This window comes from Hemitrygon akajei, chromosome 16 (assembly GCF_048418815.1).
Source record: "Hemitrygon akajei chromosome 16, sHemAka1.3, whole genome shotgun sequence".
Taxonomy (NCBI): Eukaryota; Metazoa; Chordata; class Chondrichthyes; order Myliobatiformes; family Dasyatidae; genus Hemitrygon; species Hemitrygon akajei.
The window spans coordinates 63463021-63483340 of record NC_133139.1 but is presented as its reverse complement, the minus strand read 5'-3'; the positions used below and the strand labels follow the sequence as shown (position 1 = coordinate 63483340).

The window sequence follows — 20320 nt, the reverse complement described above, 5'->3', positions numbered from 1 at the left end:
ATTACCCTCTTCTCATTGCAACCATCAAGGAGGAGGTACAGGGGCCTGAAGACACACACTCAAATGTTTTAGGAAGATCACCATTAGATTTCTGAATGGACAATGAGCCAATGAACACCACCCCACTATTTTTCTCTTCTTTTTGCAACTTACTTGTTTTTTCTATGTGTATTCCTTATTGTAAATTGTAGGTTTTGTAATATATTGCAATGTACTGCTGCCGCAAAACAACGTATTTCACGACATGTGCCAGTAATATTAAACATGATTCTGAGCCAAAATTGACGAGTCTTTTTCTTGTTTCCAGTCCAATTAGATATATTACCCTCGTGGTCTGAAACCGGGAACTGAGCTTTCAAGTAATTCATGACCAAGTAGGCACATTGTTTCTTTGAGAGTAACCGGGTTAATCATTCAACGAGAGTGCATAGGCACACAATAAACAGGCGGGCTGACTGTGAATCAGCCGGGAAGTGGCCGGCTGCCCGTTGTTCGGCGAATGCGGAGGTGACGGGGATCTTGGAGAGATTTCCTCTAGATGGAGCTGTCTGTGAGCGCACAGAAACACCTGAGCCCATTAGGAAAAAAATGACGAGCAAAGGCGCAGCCCACTCTCCGCTGTGAGTCAGCGCAGTACCTGCGCCCGAAGCCGGGGGCAAGAGGGAGGGAGGCTGTTGAATGAAGGCTCTCTGACTATTATGGTCTAACAGGCGTGAGGAAGAGAGCTTAAAGCAAAACCCGCGGCGGAGTGGGACCCTCGCTTCTAGTGCTCTGTTTTCACCGTCGCTGCGGATGGCCTCTTTCTCCTCCTGCTATGGTAGACGTGGGTGAAATGAGGAAGACTTTCCTCGTCCCGGAGATCAAACCTTTGGATCATTACGATTTCTACAGGGCGAAAATCGCTGGGAGCCTGTCGTGGCTGATAGCGCGATCCTACGGATCAGGTACAGAGTGAAGCCCCTATTGTCTGCTAATGTTGCAAAGGCTCTCTCTCTCTCCCCCTCATTTTTTGTGTGTATGAAAGGGAATGCGCAACCGGAAGATGTCTCATTAAAACTAGCCAACGGCATTGAACCTGTTTTGCAATGTGAATCTCTTGGAACAGACTGAAAGCGTAGGCGCGTTGTACCCCGAACCTCAATTCTTCGTCAATACTATTTGCCTGTGTCGAGGCGTCGATGTATCAGTGACCCGGTTCCTATTAATTCAATGAATTTATCGGTGCTCTCTCCGAGCCATTGTGTTACAATGGACCCAAGACCTGGGTTTCTTAAGAAAAACCACTCACTGCAAGATGTTTTTCTTTAACCGAACGGTAAATGTGTTTTGCTTAGCGACGTGTTAAAGGCCCCAGTGCGTTTCTGTTAATTCATTAAGAGCGATTGAGGAATCATAGGCCGGATCCCCATTTTTAATCCGGCTCGGGTTTTTTTTAAAGTGAAATGCCCTTTCACACCAGGGGAAAATGGTTTACTTCAGACACGGGACGCGGTCCACAGTGATCAGAGGAAGACGGCGATGGGAGCCTTGACAATGTCAGTGAAACTGACAGGTCGCACTCGCTGGGCGAGCGCTATTGTGGCTTCCATGCGGTTTACTTGGTGAAGGTGGTGAACATTAATTAACTATTTTAATCCTGGTTTGGAGACATTTTCTATCGACACGCCCCCTCCCATCCCTGTGACATCACCATATTGTTAACCCATCACGTGCAAATTATTGTTTGACCGTGACTCAAGGGGGTGAGGACAATTAACACTTTCTGCTCCTGGCGAGCGAGAGACTAGACAGTCGCTTTGTTAAATTTTAAGATTAGTTCCAAATATTTGTCATTTAAAAATACTCTACAGTCCATATTGTAGTGTTTGGATAACCTGAGCCATGAGAGGGTTTCGAACAGAAAGACGTTGGATGCAGTTGTATATTGGTCACAGGGCCAGTAAATTTGATTATGTATTTTATCGCTTCCGGCTTGAGTTGAAACCCAGGGTGCTGGGACCGTAACAAGTCAGCTGATAGAATATGGTTGTATCTCCAGCACCAGGAAGGGTGAGGATATTTTATTCAAAGTAAATTCATTATTATGCCACCATATACTACTACCTTGAGATTAGTTTTCTTACAGACATTTACAGAGAGATAAGAAACACAATTGGAATTTTTGAAAGACTATACATAAAGACTGACAAACAACCCATGTTAAAAGACAAATTGTGTGAATAAGAATTAAAAAAAGTAGGTATTGATTTGCAATATTGCTGTAGATTAGTTTGGCAGAAGTTGGTGATTTCATGGTGATCCTACTGGGGTCAAATGCCTTCTCTCCTTTAGTTATCTCATAAGTCTCTGTTCTATTTAAATACTGTAACTTAATGGCCATATTTAACACATTACAAACCAGGTGATAAATCAATATTTTATTGTATATTTATAGGGAGTAGTTGAATATCAGCTCTCCAATGAGTCATGGGATCTGGGAATCGGAGGAACAATGGAAGGAGGACATTTGGCCCATTAATTTTGTGACTAGCCCTAAAAGAACAGGGCACCTATCTGTACTGCGTTTGCAGCCCCACACACCTCAGCTTTTGCAGAAATGTTGAAATGTGGCGGGAGTTTCTGGCCCTCTCATTCTATTTTTAAGGATCAAGGATTAACTTTATTCACCATATACACTGAATGCAACAAAAGCAACAACATTTGACAATTATACAGAATAAAATTAAATAAAATATTTAGTACAGGTATGAAATAAAATGTACAAAAATACATAAATATCAGCATGTATTTGCAATTTAAACAGTATTGCAAAAAGTGGTTTAAAGTGTTTACAGTGCACTGCAGTGATAGGGGTAACAGAGAGGTGTGAAAGTGAGCTAACTAGAATTTTTGATCAGGTTAACTGCCTGGGGTGAGGGACACACTTTTAAAATGGCATGAAGCATTTGTTTGAATAGCTCACTGTGTTTGCAGTGAAGTGACTGAGGTAATGTTTCTGATTCTCCCCAACAATTTGGGTGAAAATACAGTATATTTCCCCATCTCTTCTCTCACCCTTTTATAAATAACTTCAAATCCATGTCTTCTGTTTCTTGACGTGCCCCAATAAGAGAATTGTGTCCTTCTGATTTGACTGTGTCCAGGCCCCTGGTAATTCTATCTACTTGTTCAATGTGGATTACTGTCAGGTAATCGGTTGTTCTAGTTGAATGATGGGGCAATATTACATGTTTTAGTCATCATTCTGACAGAGACCCTCAGTGCACATTTGCCAGACCTTTTTGTGATAATTAATCTGTAATTAAGACGCTTGTTAATACCCAGCACCCAGAGCATTCACCCTTGTGCGTTACCTGTTACAATTCCTAGCAGTTACTTGCCTAGAGACATGTAAATATGCCTGTGACTGTAGCCAAGCTGACCTGGTCTTCTGTCTAGTTCCATTTATCTGCAGCCGAGGTCACTTTGACAGTACCTCCACTACCTAGATGACCAAGGACAAGGCCATGGGTATCCTAACCTGTGCAGATTCCCCTCTCAATGACATTCTGTCCTTATTTGGAGATGTATCAGTGTAGTTTCATTGTGATTGAGTCTGAATCCTTGAGCTCATTAATCAGAATCAGGTTTATTATATTGGCAGATGTGAAATTTGTTGTTCTGCGGTAGCAGTAGAGTGAGGGTAAATAAATTACTATAAAATAAATACAGTAAGTTATGCAAAAGAGGAATAATGGGGTCATCTTTGTGGATGGTTGAAAAAATCTGATGGCAGGAATGAGTTCTGTGCCGGAATGTGTGGCAACACTTGTGGGCTGCCCCCAGCACGTTCTTGGGTTGTGTTGTTGTTAACGCAAAAGACCTATTTCAATGCATGTGATAAATAAATGAGTCGATATTCCTAAATCATTGAGTGTGGGTCTTCAGGTCTCGTACTTCCTCGTTGGTAATGAGAAGTGGGTTCACCCAGATGATCAGGGATGCATGGAGGCACCACCTTCTGAAAATGCCTGTGATGGCTGGGATTGCAGTGGCTCAAGAAACTGGATAAGTGCCTGTTTGAGTAAGGATAGGCTCAAAACATCAGCTTGCCTGGAAGCTGCGAAACTAATACCTGCCGAAGGGGTGGCATTTTTGACAAGGAAAAGTGGGCAAATAAACCAGTGCGTTCTTTTCGATATTCATTACAAGTTGCAGGTTTTAACCAATGATTAAACTGGGAATAAGGTTAGTTATAATTATCTGAATAGATATGAGTGCCTACGGAGTTGTAAGAAGGATTGTGTGTACAAATGGTTAAGCACCAGCCGTTAATGGCAGGCAGTACTACTGGAGTACTTGTGGTGGGGTATAACTTCTGAGCTTCAGCAACTTGGTGGTTACGGAGCCAACTGTGTGTGAGATGGAACTAATGAGTTGGAACTGGTTACGAGGAACTGTGATCGAGGAAGGGAACTGGAATAATGTCAGATGATGCTCAAGACTGTGAACAGGAAATGGTTGGGCTGATGTTCAGGAAGTTTGTGTTCTAATGGACTGAAGAATTTGGATGAAGATGGGTATGCACTCTTTTCCTTACTACCATTGAGTGGGAGGTACAGGAGCCTGAAGACCCACCCACTTTCCTCCTCACGTGGTTTCACCTAACACATGCCAGCTTGGACTCCTTCCTCTCCCATCCCACCCTCATCTTATTCTGGCTTCCGCCCCTTTCCTTTCAGTCCTGATGAGGGATCGCGGCCTGAACCGGAGTGCGTAACTTCACTCACCCCAACGTTGATGTCCCATCTGATTCCTCAACTTATGGACTCTACCACTCCTGTTCTCAATATTACTTACTTATCTTTTATTATTGTGCTACTTTTTGTATTGATGCAATTTGTTGTCTTTTGCACATCGGTTTTTTGTCCGTCTATTTGTGCATTTCTTTCATTGCTTCTATTGTGTTTCTTTGTATTTATTGTGAATGCCTGCATGAAGGTGAAACTCAGCGTGGTATATGGTGCCATATATGTACTTTGAAAATAAATTTACTTTGAAAGTCTCTGGATTTCCAGAATGTGCATAATCTCTTGTGTTTATGTTTTAGGAACAGCTTCTTCTCCTGTGCCATGAGATTTCTAAATGGTCCGTGAACACAAGCTAATTTTCCCTCTTTTGAACTATTTATTGTTTGTAATTTATAGGTTTTAAATCTTGCACTGTACTGGTGTCACAGAGCAATGCGTTTCACACTGTACAATAGAGATAATAAACTGATCCTGATTGCTTTGTGATTAAATTTTAATACAAGAACATGACCTGTTCTGTTTTTTTGTATTCAAATATGTCACTGTTTTGAACACAAGAGGTTGTGCAGGTGTTGGAAATCCAGAGTAACACAGGCAAAATGCTGGAAGAATTCAGTAGGTCAGTCAGCAGCTATAGAGAGATTTGTGTGTGTCACCTCTTTGAATTTGACCTCTTTGCAATAACTGAATAAAGATTGTGATCATGTACAAACCTAGTTATTAAAACTAGCTGAAGTTGAGTGCTGGAGTAGAGGAAATGTGTGTAGGAAAGAACAGCAAATGGAATTTTGACAGGCGATCTTGCATTTGGAGAACCATGATGAACCATATCAGATCGATTGACAAACGAGAAGATCTACAGATACTGGAAATCCAAGCAACACACGCAAAATGCTGGAGGAACCACAGGCCAGGCACATCTATGGAAAAGAATACAGTCGACATTTTGGGCCAAGACCCTTCATTGAGCCTCCCATGTGTAGAGGACTCTCTCTCTTTCTTTCGGCGTGAGCTTTCATGTGCACTTGTTTATATTTTGGTGGGCCCGGTTCTTCGCTCCCACTCTGTAAGTTGACAACGTGTACTATTATTAACATAAAAACAGAAAAAGCATTTAATCATTATACTCCATTGTTGTTCCTGCTCTGCACATACATAACTTTTGATGACGAGGATGGGATTCAAACCCATGTATGCAAAGTACACACAGACGGGGAAACCCAATCTTTCCTTATTGGTACAATGAATGGGAAGAGCTGAAGAGATTTAAGCACAAAAGGACCTTGGACTACATGTGTCCAGATCTTGGGAAAGTAGCAGGTCAGGCCAATAAACTATTTAATGAGGTGGATGGGGAATGTTTTGTTTTACTGGCTGAGTCTGTCACCCTCCTCCCTTCGGTATTCTGAGGCTGTGCACTCCAGTCCTAGGTTCTACTATTAGAAATATCCTTTGCATGTCTACTCTAGTGGCCTTTCAGTATTTGGTAGTTTTCAATAAGATCCCTCCTTATTCTAAACTCCAGCGAGTACAGGCCCAGAGCTATTAAACATTACTCTTGTGTTAACCATGTCTTTCCTGAGCTCATCCTCATAAACATCTTCTGGACCTTCTCCAATGACAGCACATACTTTCTTCGATATGGGATCCAAAACTGCTGAGAGAATTCCAATTGAGGTCTGACCAATGCTTTATAAAACCTCAGCATTAGATTCTTGCTTTTATATTTTAGTACTCTTGAAATGAATGTTAATGTTGTATTTGCCTTCCTTACTTCTGACTCAACCTGCAAATTAACCTTTGTTAACCCAAGTCCCTTTCTACTACCAATTTCTAGATTTGCTCCTTGTTTACAAAATAGTCAATGCCTTTATTCCTTCTACCATTTCTTTGAATATTATTGTAAATGTATTGTTTTATTAAGCATCCTTATTCATTTAAATAATTATAGGTTACCTATAAAAATAAGTGAAATGCATACATCAAGACTCTACATAAGCGTGCACCTCACTAAAAGTAAAAATGAGCTAAGAAATATTCTCTTGGGTTCCCGTCTTTTTCTTGAAATATGTTTTATGTTTTGGAGATACAAAACATAACTGGTACTAACAAAATTTTAAATCAATCTGAGATGCTGAAGCTCAGTGAGACGTTCAAGTTTTGAAAAAAGCACAGCTAGACATTTGAATTTAAAACAGCTTTGAGGCATTCGAGTTTTTAAAAAAGTGCACTACAGCATGTTTTCTCAGAAAGGAGAGAGAAAATGATCGTTTTTTTTAAAAGGTAGAAAATGGAAGAAATCATGGGTCTGTAAATGGTTAACATTGCGCTATAATAACACTGGGCAATTTTTTTTTCAAAACTTGCTTACTCAGAATTTTTTGATGTAGGAATCTGGAGAAACAAGAAATTTACTTTTATTGAATATAATGTGTTTAATTGCATAATAGTGCTGATGCTTTGCAATAGTTCAACTAAGCTAAAAATGTTTTGTTGATGGTTTTCATTTTGCACTGAGAGAGGCTCCTGGATTCCAGTTGCTCTGACACCGTTTCTTCATGACCGCAATGTCCTGGTGAAACCTTTCACCTTAGTCATCACTGAGAGTGCCAGGATTTGCAGCGAAGTCTAAATGGGAATGCAGAAAATGAATCTTTCACTGACATGCTTGTATGCTTAAAGTATGTTGTCAATCAAGTGCATGTAGTTTGGTGCTCTGTAGTTGCCAAGAAAATTTTCAACAACATCCTTTAATGCCTTCCATGCAATTTTTCTCTGGTCTCACTGGAAGTTTTTCAAATTGCCTGTCATTGATGACCTGTTTGATTTGTGGACCAACAAAAATATCTTCCTTTATCTTGGCATCAGTTATTCTGGCTTGAATTATGAACTGAAATAACAAATATTGGCAGTTTATTTTTTTTACTTTTTAAAAAAATGGTGCATGCTAGGGAAATTTCATGGTGATTTTCATGATTAGCAGCCCAAAATCCACTAGATATACACAGAAGTACTCGGGAAGCAAAATCTTTGTTGTCCAGAGTAATTGTAAATAAAAAGAGAGAGCAGAAATGGCTGGCTGCATTGGAAAGATAGACATGCTCAATTGCATGAGATAACTGGCTACTGTATACAGAACAAATTGAGCAGTATTTTTAAAGCAAATGGAATAGGCGATGAGAAGCAAATACCACTTTTGCTGAATGCATTGGATTTAAAGGCAAACAGTTTACTTAGAAGTTTAACTGTTCTAACCAAACCAGACGAAAACAGCTTTGCTGATATCATGAGTGTAATGCAGGAATATTTAGAACTGAAGCTTTTGATGATTGCAGAACATTTTAGAAACATAGAAAACCTACAGCACAAAGTTGTGCCGACCATGTCCCTACCTTAGAAATTACTAGGCTTACCTGTAGCCCTCTATTTTTCTATGCTCCATGTACCTATCAAAAATGTCTCTTAAAAGACCCTATGATATCCGCCTCCACCACCGTTGCCGGCAGCCCATTCCACGCACTCACCACTCTCTGTGTGTAAAAAAACAAAACAAAACAACTTACACCTGACATCTCCTCTGTACCTATTCCCCAGCACCTTAAACCTGTGTCCTCTTGTGGCAACCATTTCAGCCCTGGGAAAAAGCCTCTGACTATCCACATGATCAATGCCTCTCATCACCTTGTACACCTCTGTCAGGTCACCTCTCATCCTCTGTTGCTCCAAGGAGAAAAGGCCGAGTTCACTCAACCTATTCTCATAAGACATACTCCCCAATCCAGGCAACATCCTTGTAAATCTCCTCTGCACCCTTTCTATGGCTTCCACATCCTCCTTGTAGTGAGGCGACCAGAACTAAGCACAGTACTCCAAGTGGGGTCTGACCAGGGTCCTATATTGCTGCAAAATTACCTCTCGGCTCCTGAATTCAATTCCATGATCGATGAAGGCCAATGCACTATATGCCTTCTTAACCACAGAGTCAACCTGCTCAGCTGCTTTGAGCGTCCTATGGACTCGGACCCCAAAATTCCTCTGATACTCCACACTGCTAAGTGTCTTACCATTAGTACTATATTCTGCCATCATATTTGACCTACCACAATGAACCACTTCACATTTATCTGGGTCGAACTCCACCTGCCACTTCTCAGCCCAGTTTTGCATCCTATCAATGTCCCGCTGTAACCTCTGACAGCCCTCCACACTATCCACAACACCTCCAACCTTTGTGTCATCAGCAAACTTACTAACCCATCCCTCCACTTCCTCATCCAGGTCATTTATAAAAATCACGAAGAGTAAGGGTCCCAGAACAGATCCCTGAGGCACTCCACTGGTGACCAACCTCCATGCAGAATATGACCCATGTATAACCACTCTTAGCCTTCTGTGAGCAAGCCATTTCTGGATCCACAAAGCAATGTCCCCTTGAATCCCATGCCTCCTTACTTTCTCAATAAGCCTCGCATGGGGTACCTAATCAAATGCCTTGCTGAAATTCATATACGCTACATCTACTGCTCTTCCTTCATCAATGTGTTTAGTCACATCCTCAAAAAATTGAATCAGGCTCATGAGGCATGACCTGCCCTTGACAAAGCCATCCTGACTATTCCTAACCATATTGTACCTCTCCAAAAGTTCATAAATCCTGTCTCTCAGGATCTTCTCCAACTTACCAACCTCACTGGTCTGGGCAATCTCTACTCCCTTTCTTGAATAAAGGAACAACATCCGCAACCCTCCAATCCTCCTGAACCTCTCCTTTCCCCATTGATGATGCAAAGATCATTGCCAGAGGCTCAGCAATCACCTCCCACGGTAGCCTGGGGTACATCTCATCTGGTCCCAGCGACTTATCCAACTTGATGCTTTCCAAAAGCTCCAGCACATCTTCTTTCTTATTATCATCATGCTCAAGCTTTTCAGTCTGTTGCAAGTCATCACTACAATCACCAAGATCCTTTTCCATAATGAATACTTTACTAAGTATTCACTGTTACGTACCCCGTAACTGGCTCACTTACCAGCAAAGATAGAGAGGTCCGTTGAAGTCTGATGGTACTATTTTTAACGGTATTTATTGATAAAAATACACAAAAATAATATCAATGCAAACATACATATAATATACGTCGTCAATACTAAATCTAAAAGCGCAGGTATAATAATAATGATCAATAAGAAATAGCTCTATCATTGTCTAGGGGATAATGTATTGTCCGATGGAAATATAAAAGTCACTTTAGTTCATTCAAGCTGCAGGCTGCAGCCTTTGGTTGGAGTCAAGAGAGAGAGTTAAACTTGCCCATTCCTTTTATGAGGTCAATCCTTCGAGAGTCGGTGGGGGCTGAATTTTCCTTTGTTGTAACTAAAAGCGTTCTTCCGTGGCAAGACCCACCAATTCCGAGGCAAATGGAAAAGGACGCACGTGGGCTGTTTCCACCGGCTTTCGCTATTACGCTGTTACAGGAGTTCTAACGTTTCTTCTGGTGCGTCTGAGGGGCTGTTCCCACAGACCCTCTTTTATCCTGACTCACAGGGTCTCAGATATCAATCAGGTTGGGATGATGCAATCCCTCCACCAACCCCCCTCGGTTCATTGCCTGGGGGGACTTTGATGAATCGTACAGTTCTCAATACACAATTACGTCTCCAAAAGACAATGACCTGTTCCGTGGCTTTGTATCGCTGAAGGGCCAAACATTCCAAACGTCTCTCTCTCATTTCCTGGGCCTCCTGACCTGAATTAATAGCGATCTTGCGATTCTCAAAAAGGAGGGGGCTCAGGCGTAACACCCCCTTTCTTCAACGCGTTTTTTACCTCGGAAAAAAACGAAGTAATACAGAGTCTTACAGGGTTTTAGAATCCAAACCAATACAAAAGTTTTTTTTTCTACAGAGTAATACAGTTATACATTCAATTCAGCATCTAGATAAACAGTCCGCGAGCACATTATCACTTCCTTCAATATCTTAACATCTTGTACCTTACTAAAGTCTTGTAGCATCAGACTCCAATTTAATAACCACCTATTTGTAGGTCTTATTTTTCTTTAGCAAACAAAAACTAAAGAGTTGTGATCTTAGCTTACGGGTATACTACAAAAGTTCATGCAAATACTAATCTTTATGTTGCTTTCAAACTTAACAGGCAGGCTTCCATGGGGTTGTCTTTATTATTCACATGCTTTGTTGAAATCCCGTAAAACCGGTTTCTGCTATTTAAAAATGGCGTCCCATTAACCCTCGCCTCTTTTCCAGTTAATTCCCACGTGGGGATTTTGTGCACCCTGGCGAAATAGGCTTTCGTCCACTCCTTCCATAGGAGTTATTTTATCAACAATGTGTTCCAAACTTAGACCATCTTCTGAATTTCCACCCAATTCTTTAATTTTACGCAAGTTGCTAGTTTTCAGGACCCTTCAGGCTATTAATTTTCAGTTCAACCTCTGTTCAAACCGCATTTCAAATTCTGCCTTTTCACCCCACACTCTGGAATAATAATAGCGTGTGGGGCCCCGTTACCTTCCAACTCAACCTGTAATTGAGCCACAGGCCTTGTGGTACCACGCCATTGTCTCTGTAGCCTGGTTGCTGCCTTTGATATCAGTCCAGCCTTTAAATTTTCTTCATTCAATTTGGGAACTACATATTTTCCTTTTCCTTCAATAATAATATTCATCTCCCCACTAACTCTTAACACACCTTCGAGCACAAACACCTGGGAACTCTCACTTCCCACTATTAACAAGGTTAACCCTTTCTTCACTGAACCAAGTCTATCTGACCCACAAGGACTGCATTCCTTTTCAACTGAATCAAATACCTCAGACTCTTTCTGAGCTCCATTACTAGGTTCAGTACCACGTGCATCCACATCTTGGACACACTCAAACGGGACATTTGCCCCTTCCAGGCTTTCAATACCCGTATCCGGTCCAAATTCTAAATTCCCCTGATTCTCCCAGCTACTCTCTGGGCAGCTCCCTTCCGAGGTAAACTCAACCCCGCGGGCGGAAACAACCTCATCTGCCAACCCAGCAGACTTCTTCAAGGTAAGGACATCCTTTTCATCTAGGACTGCCCTCATTTCATTATCGGGAACACCTTTAGAATTTTCAACTTCTTCAAACAGTTCTGCCAAACCAGACAGATCATCCATGTCCAACTGTGGACCTTTTAACAGCTCTATCTGTTTCTCATCTTTATTTCGTGCCTCTAGAACGTTTCTCCTCGCTAAGGGCAGGTCTACCCCCTCTCCCTTACTCTCTTTCACTTTCCTATTCTCCGTTTTTCCACCCTCCTGGTACAGGGTCGGTAAAAACGTCTCGGCCAAATCGATACTGGCCGGATTTAAACTGCTCTCTGTCTCAGCTGCCTTTCTCGACATGCTGCGAGTGATCGCGCATGCGGGATAGATCTTGGAATCTAGGGGCGGGACCGCAACGCTCACCGGCCGGCTCGTCAGCGTCATTGCTGACCAAACCTTACCACCGGCTAAATCATTACCCAGAAGGATGTCCGCGTCAGTTCTCGGGAATTCTGATCGCACCCCCATTTCAACTGGTCCAGAGACTAGCTGGCAATTCATAATGACCCTATGTAAGGGCACCATTTCCGTCCCTTTTCCTATTCCTTTCACATCTACCACTCCCGTCTTGCGACCAAAATCTAGTACCTTACTACTAATCAATGACAGTTCAGCGTCCGTGTCTCTCCAGATTCGTACTGGAACTGGTGTATCTCCCTCCCTCACAGACACGGTTCCGTTTGACATACAAATCTCAGACCCTTCTCGTACTCTGTTTACCCGGGGATTTCTTGTCGATTTACTGATTACCACGGCACATCTGATAGGGACCGCTGCTTTCCCTCTTCCTGTCTCCTTCCTCGGAGCAAAGCACCTAGATGCAATATGTCCCCCCTTTCCACAATTAAAACAGGTCAAGCCCGGAAATCTCTGGCCGTCTTGCCTCTCCTCCCCAACCTTACCACTAGCTCCCGGCGGGACCTCCGCCTCAGCCGGCGGACTTTCTCTATCGTTCCCATGGTCTCTCTGGGAACTTTTATTCGAGGAAAACTTTGTCTTGTGGGTTAGGGCATATTCATCTGCGAACCTAGCAAATTTGGAGATGGACTTACTGGGCTTCTCATTCAAATACGTCCGGATATCCTCCGAAACACAACCTTTAAATTCCTCAATCAGAATTAACTCCCTGAGACGCCAAAAATCCTCTTCCACTATCTCTGCTGTGCACCAACGGTCCAAGAGCACACCCTTCTCATAGGCAAACTCGGTATACGTCTGATTCCACCCTTTCTTTAAATTTCTGAACTTTTGTCTATACGCTTCAGGTACTAATTCGTAACTCCGGAGAATGGCCGCTTTTACTTTGTCATAACTCTCCGCCTCTTCCTCCTCCATGGACAACGCCGCATAGGTTCGTTGTGCCTTCCTTTTTAACACACTTTGTAACAGCGCCACCCACTGCTCTTTGGGCCACTTCTGATTCACTGCCACCTTCTCAAAAAGCAAGAAATAACTATCAACATCCGTCTCCTCAAACGGAGGTACTAACCTCAACTCCCGACTAACATTAAATCGCTCCTCTCGGTCTGACCCTGAATCTCTTCGCTCTTGCCTTAACTTCTCCATCTCCAAGGCATGTTTCCTCTGTTTCTCTGCCTCCTCATACTCTCTCTCCTTCTCAGCTCTTTCCTTTTCTTTCTCAGCTCTCTCTCTCTCCTTCTCGGCTGCTTCCAGCTGTTTTAACTGAATTTCATGCTCCCTTTGTTTCTCAGCCCTGTACTGCTCCCTTTTTACCTCTAATGCCTTTAGCTGGAGCTCATGCTCCCGTTTCACCTCTAACTCCTTTTGCTGGAGCGCATGCTCCCTTTGTTTGTCGGCCCTTTCTTTCTCTCTCTCGGCTCTTTCTTTTTCCTTCTCAGCTGCTTCCAGCTGCTTTAACTTAATTGCATGTTCCAACCTTAATTTCTCCAACTCTAACTGAGCCGTCCCACTAGCTGGTACCTTTTCAGGGATATTTTCCAGTACCTCCGCTGCAAACACATTCTTCTCAATATAATACTGAGTTATGGCCCTTCGCACCTCCCGCTTTTTCATTGACAACCTCACCTCTGCGAGGTTTAACCCCTTCGCCATATTTATTAAGTCTGATTTGGTGGTTGCCTCTAGCGCCTCCAGAGTCGGGTTTTCTATAAATTCACCGACGTCCATCTTTGCTGGTTTCCCATCTGGCTACCAGCGTAACCAGATCCAAGTTTGGACTTACAAGCCCGATTCACTGGCCTCCCAATTTGGTGTCAAATCCTGGATGAGCCCCCAATTGTTACGTACCCCGTAACTGGGTCACTTACCAGCAAAGATAGAGAGGTCCGTTGAAGTCTGATGGTACTATTTTTAACGGTATTTATTGATAAAAATACACAAAAATAATATCAATGCAACCATACATATAATATACGTAGTCAATACTAAATCTAAAAGCGCGGGTATAATAATAATGATCAATAAGAAATAGCTCTATCGTTGTCTAGGAGATAATGTATTGTCCGATGGAAATATAAAAGTCACTTTAGTTCATTCAAGCTGCAGGCTGCAGCCTTTGGTTGGAGTCAAGAGAGAGAGTTAAACTTGCCCATTCCTTTTATGAGGTCAATCCTTCGAAAGTCAGTGGGGGCTGAATTTTCCTTTAGCTAAAACCGTTCTTCCGTGGCAAGACCCACCAATTCTGAGGCAAATGGAAAAGGACACACGTGGGCTGTTTCCACCGGCTTTCGCTATTACACTGTTACAGGAGTTCTAACGTTTCTTCTGGTGCGTCTGAGGGGCTGTTCCCACAGACCCTCTTTTATCCTGACTCACAGGGTCTCAGATGTCAATCAGTTTGGGATGATGCAATCCCTCCACCAACCCCCCTCGGTTCATTGCTGGGGGGGGGCTTCAATGAATCGTACAGTTCTCAATACACAATTACGTCTCCAAAAGACAATGCCCTGTTCCGTGGCTTTGTATTGCTGAAGGGCCAAACATTCCAAACGTGTCTCTCTCATTTCCTGGGCCTCCTGACCTGAATTAATAGCGATCTTGCGGTTCTCAAAAAGGAGGGGGCTCAGGCGTAACATCACTAAGCACCTCTGTTATCTCCTCCCGTTTCATACACGTTTTTCCACTGTCACACTTGATTGGTCGTATTCTCTCACATCTTGTCCTCTTGCTCTTCACATACTTGTAGAATGCCTTGGGGTTTTCCTTAATCCTGCCCACCAAGGCCTTCTCATGGTCCCTTCTGGCTCTCCTAATTTCCTTCTTAAGCTCCTTCCTATTAGCCGTATAATCTTCTAGATCTCTAACATCACCTAGCTCTCTGAACCTTTTGTAAGCTTTTCTTTTCTTCTTGACTAGATTTATTACAACCTTTGTATACCATGGTTCCTGTACCCTACCATAACTTCCCTGTCTCATTGGAACGTACCTATGCAGAATGCCTCACAAATATCCCCTGAACATTTGCCACATTTCTTCCGCACATTTCCTTGAGACATCTGTTCCCAATTTATGCTTCCAAGTTCCTGCCTGATAGCCTCATAATTCCTTCCCCTTACTCCAATTAAATGCCTTTCTAACTTGTCTGTTCCTATCTCTCCAATGCTATTGTAAAGGAGATAGAATTATGATCACTATTTCCAAAATGCTCTCCCACTGAGAGATCTGAGTTTTCATAAGTGAAATCAAAAGGGAGTCTACTTCAGCTTACAGTTGCAAGAAAAAGTTTGTGAACCCTTTGCTATTACCTGGTTTTCTGCATTAATATCTCTAAAAATGTGGTTTAATCTTCATCTGAGTCAAGTTAATTGACAAGCAATCTGAAACTAATAACAAAAATGATTTTACTTTTCATGTATTTATTGGACGTATTATTTAATCATTCACAGACCAGGCTGGAAAAAGTATGTGAACCCTTGTATTTAGTAACTGGTAGAACCTCTTTTAGCAGCAATAATCTCCACCAAATGTTTCCTGTAGCTGCTAATCAGGCTTGCACAATGGTGAGGAAGAATTGTAAACCATCTCTCCATACAAAACTGTTTCAGTTCATCAGTATTTCTGGGATACCTTGCATGAACAGCCCTCTCCAGCTCATACCACAGCATCTCAATTAGGCTGAGGTCTGGACTCTGACTTGACCATTTCAAAACACAAGTTTTCTTATTTTTAAACTATTCTGTTGTTGTTTTACTCTTGTTTTGGGTCATTATCTTGTTGCATCATCCAACTTCTATTAAGCTTCAGGTGACAGATTGCTATCCTGACATTCTCCTGTAAAATGTCTTGATGCAATTTTGAATTCATTGTTCCCTCAACGACTGCAAGCTGTCCAGGCCCTGAGGTAGCAAAGCAGCCCCAAACATTCTCCTTCCATCATGCTTCACAATTGGGAAGAGCTGTTGGTGTGCAGTGCCTTTTTTCTCCAAACATAGTGGTGAACATTCCTGCCAAAAAGTTAAACTTTTGTCTCATCTGTCCACAGAATATCATCCCAGAAGCATTGTGGAATATCCAGATGTTCTTCTGTAAACTTTAGATGTGCAGCAATTTTTTTTGGAGAGTTGTAGTTTCCTCTGTGGTGACCTTCTATGAAAACCATTATTCTTGTGTTTTTCTTATAGTGGGAACATGAATAGAGACTTCAGTGAGTTCTAGAGATTTCTGCAGGTCTTTTGCTCTTACCCTTGGGTTCTTTTTCACCTCCTTCAGCATTACACATTGTACTCTTGGTGTGATCTTTGCAGGATGCCCACTCCTAGGGAGAGTGGCAACAGTACTGATTTTCCAACATTTGTAAACAATTTCTCTTACTGTGAACTGATGAACACTTGGGTCTTTAGAAATACTTTTGTGGCCTTTTCCAGCTTTATGCACCTCTAAAATTCTTCTAAGGTCCTCTGAAAGTTGTTTTGATTGAGGCATGGTGCACATAAATAGATCTTTCTTGAGAAAAGCAGCCTCTGTCAGTAACTTGACTGTGTCTTTTATAGGGCAACTTTTCATTGCTTGGAACATCTGACTCCAAATGTCTTTTGCAGAAGGCATTACCCCCGAGGTTCACATACTTTTTTGAACCTAGACTCTGATTGTTTAAATAGTCTGCTCAGTATTGATGAGAAGAAGTACAATTGTTTGTGTGTTAATAGTTTAGGCAAATTGTGTTTATTATTGTGACTTGGATGAAGATCAGACAACATTTTATGAGGAATTAATGCAGTAACCTAGGTAATTGTAAAGATTTCACATCTTTTTCTTGCAACTGTATATGGCTGAATTGAAGAGATCAAGCATTGTGAGTTTGGTAATGGGCTTAATGATATACTGAGAAATTGTTTAGCTTGTGGAATCTTATAACAAAGCATTCTAAAACAGCTAATGGATGCACAAATCACATTTAAAAGAGCAGTTGAAATTGCTGTATCAATGGAAGCAGCACACAGAGATGCAACTGAGTTGCTGTCAGGAATGAAAATGAGTGTGAACAAAGTTGCAATGTCTAAGCAGATAACTGCCTGGCTGAACAAATTGTGTTAACCGTTGTGGCAGGGGTTCACATACACCAGACCAATGTAACATTAAAGGAAAAACTTGCAGAAAATACAACAAAAGTAGGAAACATGAAAAAGCATGCAGGGCAGACAAAAATAAATGAACTACACATGGGAGAGAAAACACTAAAAAATCAAATTGCAGTTTCAAATAGAGCACTAATCTGCTTGCTGTTGATGAAAAATCTGATGATGAGTGTGACACGGGACAGGGTAGTCTTGAGATCTACAGTGTGAAAGTTAAATAGATACAAGCAATATGGTCTAAATCAGAAGTGTATGGCAACTAACTAAAACAGAATTGGACACTTGCTCAGCTGTTTCAGTCATTCCACAAAATGAATGACATTTCAAAGATATTGAACTGAAGTCTGCTGATATCCAAGTAAGAACTCCAATGGGAATGACAATCCCACTGGACAATCATAACAACCAACAAGACACAATGAACTTCTATGTGATTTAAAAACAGGAGGGGCAGCATTGTGGGGCCATGATTGGCTGAGATGACTACAACTTGACTAGAGATCCATCTACCAATTTTATGCCACATCCCCTGCAATAGTCAACTGAAAACAAATTATGAAAGTTAGTAGATGATGCCATAGCAGTGTTCAAGGATGGCATTGGAAAACTCGAAACATATCAAGAGTAAAACGTAGTGTTTGGGGAGGGGGGAATCATTGTTCTAAGGGAAATAGATCCATACATTACACTTCCTTCCCCTTTAGATTAATGCAACATAAAACTGTATCTGTGCAAAACATTTTATTTCCCTTTCATAAACACATATTCCAAATAAACATGCTTTCACAATAACAGACCATAACTAACTTCACAGTTTCAGAGGTTCAGTCTTTTGGGTGGCACTCTGTTTCTTTCAGGATAGCACCTCTGGACCTGTGGAGTGGCATCAGGTTTGGTAGGTGTCTTGTCTAAGATGACGTTCTCAGTTTCTGATGTCACATTGATGTCACTGACATGATCATCACTGAGAGGCAAGTCCAATGGCTGTAATGTGTCCGTCTTGTTGGATGCAGTTGGCTTGTGTGTTTTTGGTTGGGTATTCAGTATCTGGTCCACATGGTGTCTCCATGTCTGATCCCCAGAATCCACTGTGTACTTCACTGGTCCAGTTCTTGTAGCTATCCTACTGGGTGTCCAGTTGTTTTCTCAGTAATCACACACTAGGACTTTCTGCCCAATCTTGGAGCTTCTTGCTGCTCCACTTGGCAACTGGTTGAACTGTTTATTCTGCATTTCCCTCTGTAGATCTGGTTGCAGGAGGTCTATGTGAGAGCACAGATTCCTGCTCATGAACAGCATTGCAGGTGTTTGATTTGTCGTCGCATAAACAGAGTTCCGATACTCACAAAGGAAGTGTCCACCTTGTGCTGTAGAGAAATGTCTTCCTTGTCCATCGCTTTAAGGGATTTTTTGAAGGTTTGGATAAACTTTTCAGCTAACCCATTCGTTGCTGGGTGGTGAGGAGCTGACTTGAAATGTCTGATGCCATTTGTCTTCATGAACAGTTGGAGTTCTTCTGACATGTATTGTGGTCCATTGTCACACATTTATTCTCGTAAAGTTTCTGGTGAAGATAGTCCTCAGAGTGGAGACAGTCTTTGCTGAGGTGGTTGACTTCATTGGTATAACCTCCAGCTACTTTGAACAAGCATCCACAGCAATCAAAAACGTGGAGTCCAGCAAAGTCGGTGTGTACTCTTTGCCATGGTGATGATTGATGGCCACTCCCATGGGTGTAACAGTGCCTGGGGGAGTGCATTTTGAATTTTCTGGCATCTCGAACTGCTTTTGGCTAAGTCTTCAATCTGTTTATCTATTTCTGGCCACCACATGTAGCTCCAGGCAAGACTCTTCATCTTGACTGTACCCAGATGTCCTTCATCCAGATTTTCAAACACTCTGGTGTGCAGTTTAGAGGGGACCACAATACAAGATCGGCATGTCAGTTGGTGTCATTTCGCTGAGAACTCTGGAAGCATAGGGTTACCATGAGCTAGCCATCCTTGCATGGTGATTTCACAGACTTCTGACGATGTCAGGTCATTCCTTGTTTCCCTTTGTATTTTGGAGTTTGTTACTGGCAACTGGCCCACCAATGTGGTGTGGAACACTTCTACTGGGTCACAGTATGAAGAATTTTCTTCTTCAGTTGCCACCAGTGGAAGATGTGACAAGCCATGAGCATTGCTGTGTTGTTTGGTACCCTTGAACTCTATGTCATAAGAGTGTGCTCCTAGGAATAGTGCCCAAAATTGTAACCAGGTAGCAGTCATCACAGGAATTCCCTTCCTGGGATTGAAAATTGGACTCAAGGAACTGGTGATCTGTCACTAGTGTAAACTTTTGTCTGTAGAGGTAGTGGTGGAAGTTCTTTGTTCCGCAATCTGGACTAAGAGCCCTTCAGTCGATCTGTGCGTAGTTTCGTTCTACTCTCATCAGTGATTTTGAAGCAAACACAATCAGACATTCGGATCCATCTTTCGTATTGTGTGACAAAATGGTTCCAGTGCCATCAGGGGACACATCACACGCCAGTCTGATGGGTAGAGATGGGTTATAATGGGTGAGCAGTTCATTGGATGCTATTAGTCTCTTTGTTGCTTTGAATGCTTTCTCACATCTTTCTGACAATTCCCACTTTGCTCTTGTCTGGAACAGTGTGTTCAATTTATACAGCACTGTGGCAGTGTTGGGGAGAAAGTAGTTTACAAGGCCCAAATATGACCTGAGTTGTGACACATTTTCCAGCTTGGATGCCTGTAGCACTGCTTCAGTCTTCTCTTGTGACTTGTATAAGCCGTGCTTGTCAATGACATGCCCACAATATGAGATCTCATTTTTGAAAGATTCACAATTCTCTCTCTTTGTGTGCAGACCAT

The 20320-nt window shown here is 42.1% G+C and overlaps 1 protein-coding gene across 5 annotated transcripts in view; it reads left to right on the top strand.

The window, feature by feature from the left end:
• Positions 1 to 591: 591 nt before the first annotated feature.
• Positions 592 to 20320, top strand: part of camsap3 (calmodulin regulated spectrin-associated protein family, member 3) — a 290431-nt gene continuing 270702 nt past the window's right edge. For all 5 annotated transcript variants that reach the window (XM_073069025.1, XM_073069024.1, XM_073069022.1 and 2 more), the window contains exon 1: positions 592 to 944. In XM_073069025.1, coding sequence (XP_072925126.1) covers positions 815 to 944 — 130 coding nt within the window. In that variant the 5' untranslated portion in view covers positions 592 to 814. The remainder of the gene's footprint in view (positions 945 to 20320) is intronic.